This window comes from Megalobrama amblycephala, linkage group LG13, assembly GCF_018812025.1.
Source record: "Megalobrama amblycephala isolate DHTTF-2021 linkage group LG13, ASM1881202v1, whole genome shotgun sequence".
NCBI classification, from domain to species: domain Eukaryota; kingdom Metazoa; phylum Chordata; class Actinopteri; order Cypriniformes; family Xenocyprididae; genus Megalobrama; species Megalobrama amblycephala.
Genome location: NC_063056.1, coordinates 29,773,840 through 29,780,958, shown reverse-complemented (window position 1 = coordinate 29,780,958; position 7,119 = coordinate 29,773,840). Strand labels below are relative to the sequence as shown.

Below are 7,119 nucleotides of genomic sequence, written 5' to 3'. Positions count from 1 at the left end.
GTTTAAAATGTCTTTTTTTTTTAAAAACAAAAAACTATATGATTGTCCTTATTACAATGTTGTTCCTTGTGTGAATTATGTTTATTTCATCATGCATGAACAAAAAAAAAAGCATATGATCAAAGCGTGATTCCGTGCATTGATTTAAACACGTCAACAAACTTGAACGCTTTTGAGGATCGAATCGCAACAAACTGAATTTTGAGTGATTTCATGAAACCTTATTTCGTTCACCATCACCATGATTGGCGTGAAAATGTGCTTCAAAAAAGACACAAGTCGTGTTCTTGTATATATGTTTTATGTAAGTAATAAAATATTACTATAACATAAATATAAACGTGACTTTGCAGTCTACATTTCGCAATCAACATACAACCAATGTAGTAAACAAAACATTTGTAATCCACTGCAACATAATAAACAGAGCCGAACAAAAAAATCTCCAAACACACTTAGGAAATAAATATATAGATATATAAATGGTCATAAATGAAATATTAAAATATCTTCTTGGAATTAGTAAGTGTACAAAACTGCCCGGAAAACAAAACAAAACAAAACGAACCCAGAACAAATACATATGTTTACATATTCGACATATTTACATATTGGAAATAATCCTGACAACTATTTATTTAAAATCTTTTCTCTCGTAATTTATTTTTATTTTTATTACTTTTTTGGAAAAGGTTGTATATTCACACTGTTCAAATAACAAAATGAACACCTGCTGTCCAATGAAAAATGCCAGACCTTGAGAAACGACACGAAACGTTACCAGCCTCCTATTTTTTTTTTTTTTTTTTTTTACCCAAATCCTAAAAAGAAGTCCCGAAAACACATCCCTTATTCACTAAAACAACTACTTTTCTCCGTGTCCAGGCTCATGAATAGGATGTAAAATGTAAGAAACATAAACTAAACGGGCACAGCTGACATAGAGAGTGTCAAGAGTTGGCCAATATTCAAGAAGAACCAAGAGTACAGCACGATTTTTGGGCACTGAAAATTACCTGAGATATTTCTTTCTTTTTCATTTTGACTCATCACTCTCAATATGTTTAGCTGGAGCAGACTTAGGAAATAGTGCCGGTTCAAAATAACGCGAAATTGGGAAAGAAAATTGTAAACAAGTAAAGCATTAATGTCGTATACCTCGAACAAATACATTGTAAAAAACAAACAAAAAACAAACAAAACAAACAAACATGAAAAAAAATAAAAATAACATTATAAGTGCCTCATGCAAAGAGGAAAAAAATGAGAGCAGTAGAACTCAAAATGACTAAATATTGTTTCAGACAGTGTATTCATGTTGCCATTTTAACGTCTCTGCATCTTTAGACGGTATCAGGTGCTTAGAAATGATCATTGTAAACAGTTCCTGGTGCACTTGTTTGTATTGAAGGTTTTGACCAAGTGCCTGTTCTTTCCATCACGAATTTCATCTGTCTTAGTTGAAATGATAGTAAAATACTCGCTAGACAGGAAAAAGAAAAGATCGTAGCGTTAAAACATTCGAAATAAAGTAAACAACACAAATAATACAGATAATCATTGTAATAATTAATCTGGTTAATCGCTTTAAGAAAATCACTGTCCATTCTCCTTTGTCCAAGGAGACATTGCCCCTTTTTGTGGCTCGTAGCTCCCTTTTATCGGCGGTGAAAGAATCGAATTTTTCCAGAGTGGCACAAACGATACAATTTTCGTAAACACTGGTACTGATTTGATAAATGCACGCGAAGCTGGCGCGGTACTTAATGCATTTTCACGTTATTCAGAATTAGTGGCGCCCCGTAAGCTGTCCGGTCACTGTCAGCGAACTCTTCCCAAACTTTCTGTCTCTGATCTCTTGGGACAAACAAAGGGGATAAACAAAATCCATTGTAGTTTCTTTTCAAACAAGGACACTGTTTATGATAGCAGTCACTGGACAGGACTCTGTAGTGTGTGGTGGAGAGGGGGTGTCTCCGCTTGTGAGTATACGTCCTCCATGGTCGGATGAGGGACCCCCACCGGTGTCATTCTTTTCTCTTTCTGTCTTCTGTTGCAAAACCACACACGCACAACCTCTTTTTCCAACTGCAGAGTGCCAGCTAAAGTGGTGATTTCGTGGGCGGAGGGCTTGGGGCACTTTAAGAAATGGTTTTCCAGTGCCCCTTTCACTCCGACTTCGATGGAGGTCCTCTTCTTTCGTTTCCGGCCCTGTGCTGCAATCTTGTCCAAATTCGTGGGGCTGCCAGTGTTTGAATCTGTCTCCTCGAGCCATTTGTTAAGCAGAGGTTTAAGTTTGCACATGTTCTTGAAACTCAGTTGCAGAGCCTCAAATCTACAGATGGTGGTCTGGGAAAAGACGTTTCCGTAGAGCGTGCCCAGCGCCAAGCCCACGTCCGCCTGCGTAAAACCAAGTTTGATGCGCCTCTGCTTGAACTGTTTGGCGAACTGCTCCAGGTCGTCGGAGCTGGGGGCGTCTTCGTCCGAGTGGTCCTGGTGGTGGCTGAACGGCTGCTGAGGCGACTCCATCTGGTTGTCATGGCTACCCGCGTCATCGTGGAGCGGGTCCCGCAAGCCGTGGTGCAGCGACGGCTGGGGGCTTAACATAGTGTAGCCTGTCTGCGAGTAGACCAGCGACTGGTGACCGTTGGAGGCGGGAGAGAGCGGGGATAAGTGGTGCGTTGTGGTCGGCGCCCATGATCCGTGGTGGCTGTTTTGCGTCGGCTGGTGGACCAGATGCGATCTGTGATAGCCGTTCCCCAGGTCTTCTCTGCTCTGCACGCTGGCTTTGTTGTGCTCCGCTTGCCCGATGTGGGTGCCGCTGGTCCAGTCGGTGTTGGAGGTTGGCAGCCACTGGTGGTGCGTTAGGCTCATCGGATGTCCCGTGTTGGTCGCTAGCCCTTGTAAGTACTCGTGGTGCATCATTTTCTGCACCTCTCTGTAGGTCGTCCCCTGGTGCATCCTGTCCGAATCCGGATGCATTAGCGGGTTCGAAGGCAATGAGTTATTCCGCGGAATATACTGAGCTGTTGTCGCCATGGCTCCGACTTAGAAAACTGACAAGCACTTCGGAGATCTTTGAGCTTTAGAGCCCAAAACGCAACAACCTGCTCTGGGAGGTCTTAGGGAAGAGCTAAGACACGCCTCCCCTGCGCGTGCATTGGTTCCTCGCCGACTACAGCCCACCAGGTTTCCTTATTACCTCTCGCGGGCCGCTTGGTTGGCTGCCGGGCGCCGTGATCCCAGTTACTCGCAATTGGCCGCTTTCACTAGACGCTTTCTCTTTTTTCCTTTTCTTCTCCTCTCCCCACTAGTCAAGAGAGCGTGAGCAGCAAAACCGTAGGAAATTACTGGCCTTTGAGGGTTGTTTTGCAAATAACCACGTGGGGGAGTGTGGTACTCTTTTTGGTGGGGTGGAAGAATGACCCGCCTTGCATTGCCTCTTTTAGTAACTGTACCGCTCCTCTTTGCAAGTAGATTAGTATTCTAAAGTATCTCAGGAGCCACCCACGAGAAAGATGAAAATCAGTATGATACATTAAAAGATGTTTATATAGCAATATCATTTAAGTGTTACCCACATGCACGATTATTTATGATTATTCAAGTCACGGAGCCATGCATCGAATTAATAAAACATCATACAGAAATACAGACCGCCCACACTGTAACATATCAGACAATCTCCATCATTATGCATAAATGCATAAACAATCCACCGCCGACCCTGTAAATAAATCCTGTAAATAAACAGACTAGACTACTAGACTAGACTATCCATTTAATTTTATTTAGGCTAATTTAACTTATAGGCTATACGCATTTGAAATGTTTAATGTAAATTTCAGTGAAAAAAAAAATCCCATTTACAAATCAGTAAATTTCATTTTTTTGACTTAAATAACTCCTATTTAAGCCAACAGATTTTTACAAACATACAAAGTGCACATAAAGCTGCGGTGTGTTGACAATATCTTCTCTCGAAGCATTTTTCTAAACAGTAACTTAGAGAGAAATCCAGTGTTTCTCCCTTCTGGCCTCCTCCGTATTCCTTTCCCGGCTGATCTGATTATTTTTCCCTTCACGTTTTGTCCCAATAGCAAATTACCAATTCTATGAATTGCAAAGCAGCCTCGGAGACGCTGAGGGGTAGAGAGGGGGAGATGCGAAGATTGAAAGGGATCTTTGCAAACACAATCACGTTCTTAAATGGAAATGTGGGGCTTTAAACAAATCTTACATCTCTCCTGTTCCAGTCGTCTAAAACTCCGCAATCAGGCACACGTTCGACTCCATCTAAAACCACAGCTTTTTTAGAAGATTTTTTTTGGTATCACTTCTATTTAAATTATTTACCTCACTGTATTTTTTTAGTTCACGTTCGTGTTTGTGTGTTTGTCTTGCTCTTATGGGGTGTTTCCACAGGCTTTTGCGAGGAAATGTGCCGTTACAGGCGGAGATTTCAGGCGTCAAACCAAAACGCTTCTCTGTGGTAAGTTTGCACACTGCTTTTCCTATCTGTCCATCTGCACGAGCTTCGCGCGTTCATGAAAGTGTAACCTAAATGATGTTCTTAGGGTCACAAGTGCTCGTCACCACTCTGTCAAAGGCGTGGTTATGTAAAGCCACCATTTATTTATTTATCACATATGCAATAACACTCGCAGAAGGTGTATTTCAGCATTATTTTAAAGTACATCTGAATTTAAAGTGGATTTTATACCAAATTAAACAACATGCCGGTTACTTTTATATACGATTTTCTCAGGTGGTTTACACCTGTATTGTAATATAAAGAAATTGCCTATCTATTGTAGCCTTTATATGTTCTTAAGAACAAAGTTTTTTCATTTTTATAACTTAAGTAAAACATTTAAACTAATATGTGTTTTTGATAAGAATGATTTAACTTTACATCTTCTAAACTCTCCAGTGGCTTTTAAACGTTTATATCAGACTATTCTCTTTCTTTACTTTTGAATATACTGTCTGAATGTAATTTATAAACAACTGTACTTTTTAAACCATTGTTTCTTTATAATGAAAAACAAGGCGTTTCTGCGTCCACGCTATGATTACAAATCCAAGATATTTTGTGTGACTTGGGGCGAAAATTAATATGTGACCCACACGAAGTTATAGACAAGCAATTGACAGGATTTTTATCTAAAGCGTGCTGTAGCCTATACCCGAATGCAATTCGATGGCCGTTTCTGCCCCTAAAGAGCCGCAGTTAATGAGGATGCTTCACTGTACAGTTTCTCTCATTTGGAAGTCTATAAAAAGAGCGGTCATTTATGCCCAGAGAGCTGCGTCACAGTAGCAGCACAGTCAAACTCTTCGCTTAGTTTGCCAGCGAAAGAAAGTGGTTCAAAAAGCGTCCAGATGCTTCTTTTTTCCTTCGCAAAGAATATGGCCTTGTGTGGAGCGAGGTGAATTTTTCCTGGGATGCACGACGTTGCTATGGAGAGCGGTTTGAAAGGATCACACTGATCCTGCAGATGAATGATTTGCCATACAGGAAAAGACAAATAATAGCCCTTGTTTTGTAAGATGGCAATGAAAGACAGTAGGGAACAATCGTGGCCTTTGAGTATCCAGGATGTACTAAATCTGCTTACAGAATTTTATAGCTCGAAGTTTAAGAAAAAGTTTTACTCATCTCTGCTTATCTGTTACAAGTTGATTTCTGTAAGCTATAACCAGACTGCCTTGACTTAAAATATGAAATTAAAGTATTTGCTGTAAAATGAGCTTTACTTGATTTTCAAGTAGCTCTGTAAGAGAAACGTTTTATTAACATAGTTTAATTTGCATACATTTCGTTCACAAAAATATAAGATGGGTTTCTAGGGCTCTAGTCTTCTTTTCTCACGATTCACGCGTCTGTAGTCACGTGCTTTAATCTGCACGAGGGACCCCCTCCACTTGAATATAATTAGAGTCTGGTCGGTCAAACCCTCCATTAACCATAGGCCGTAAAAGTGCAGAGGAGAAAGAGTTCAGAAAACAGCAAATATACATGGCGTTATCTGTGGGTGCCAAATGCTGAAACATTTTCATATTAGAGATTAAAAAGTTTCATTGTTTTGACCTTTATCTTCTATTTGACGGCTGTATCAGCATTAACCTGTGTAGAAATTCAAATTTCTGCATGCTTATTCATTTTATTGCGTCAATACACTTGAGTAAAAATACTCAAAAATGTGTAATCACCACACAGATACAAACTAGAAGTTAGAAAAAAGTTAAAATGCTGCAATCTTCATTCCAGCAATAAAAATAACAGGGGAAATAATCGGGTTAAAAACAATTCTTCAGTAGCCTATTTGTATAGTATTAACTGCGTGCTTAACAGGGTGTAATGCACTACAATATTCAGGTATCATGCAGGCTTAACAATAATTAAAAAATAATAAATATGGAAACAAGAAAAATAGTCTAATTATGACGAATAATCTCTTTTGGGGTCTGTAATGAGGGGTAGTCATTGTAGTGAAAGTTTACTGAGAGTGAAGTCCGTTTTGACACTTTAAAAATAGATATAAAATTGCTCCTAAACTAATTCTTACCCAACTTTAGGAAGCTCATGCAGTACAGTACTGACATATCGACTCAATCTAAAATGAGTGCTTTAATTAAAGATTCGTTCTACTAAAGATTCACCTCTCATTCCATTTGCCGCTTGTTTTCACCGGTTTGCTTTGACAGACATGCGTAATGGGTCCGCGCGCTTCCTGAGTAGCCACGAATTTACAGACACATCCTGCGCTTTTTCAGGTACCTCTTTCTCTCTTTTTTTGGTTAATGAACTCAGGCGATTCCGCAAGCATCCCGAGGGAATAGAACGGGAATGTTTTCCTTTCCGTAAAAGGTGTGGGCTATATCTCTCCAACTCTCGACTTATCTTTGGGCTAATTAGGCGGGGCCCTGAAGACGCAAGCATGAATATTCATGTGAAAGCACCGGCGCGCAATTAGCCATGGAGTGAGTTCCTAACTTCAATCACTGGCCAGTGCAAAGAGAGAAGGGTACTCTTCCCTCACAGCCAGAGAATAAGCCTTTTTAAAACATAACGTGTATGAGAAACAGCTAAGAGACTAACCTGACTTTTTTTTT

General features: G+C 40.0%; 1 protein-coding gene across 1 annotated transcript; it reads right to left on the bottom strand.

Moving 5' to 3' along the window:
• Positions 1-284: 284 nt before the first annotated feature.
• On the bottom strand, positions 285-6,621 carry pou3f1 (POU class 3 homeobox 1). The gene has a single exon (XM_048153116.1). The coding sequence runs from the start codon at positions 3,037-3,039 to the stop codon at positions 1,933-1,935; it is 1,107 nt and encodes a 368-aa protein (XP_048009073.1). The 5' UTR covers positions 3,040-6,621; the 3' UTR covers positions 285-1,932.
• Between the last annotated feature and the right edge of the window lie 498 nt (positions 6,622-7,119).

Excerpts from the sequence above, each read along its gene's own strand:
- pou3f1 (XM_048153116.1), bottom strand. The coding sequence starts at position 3,039 with ATGGCGACAACAGCTCAGTATATTCCGCGGAATAACTCATTGCCTTCG.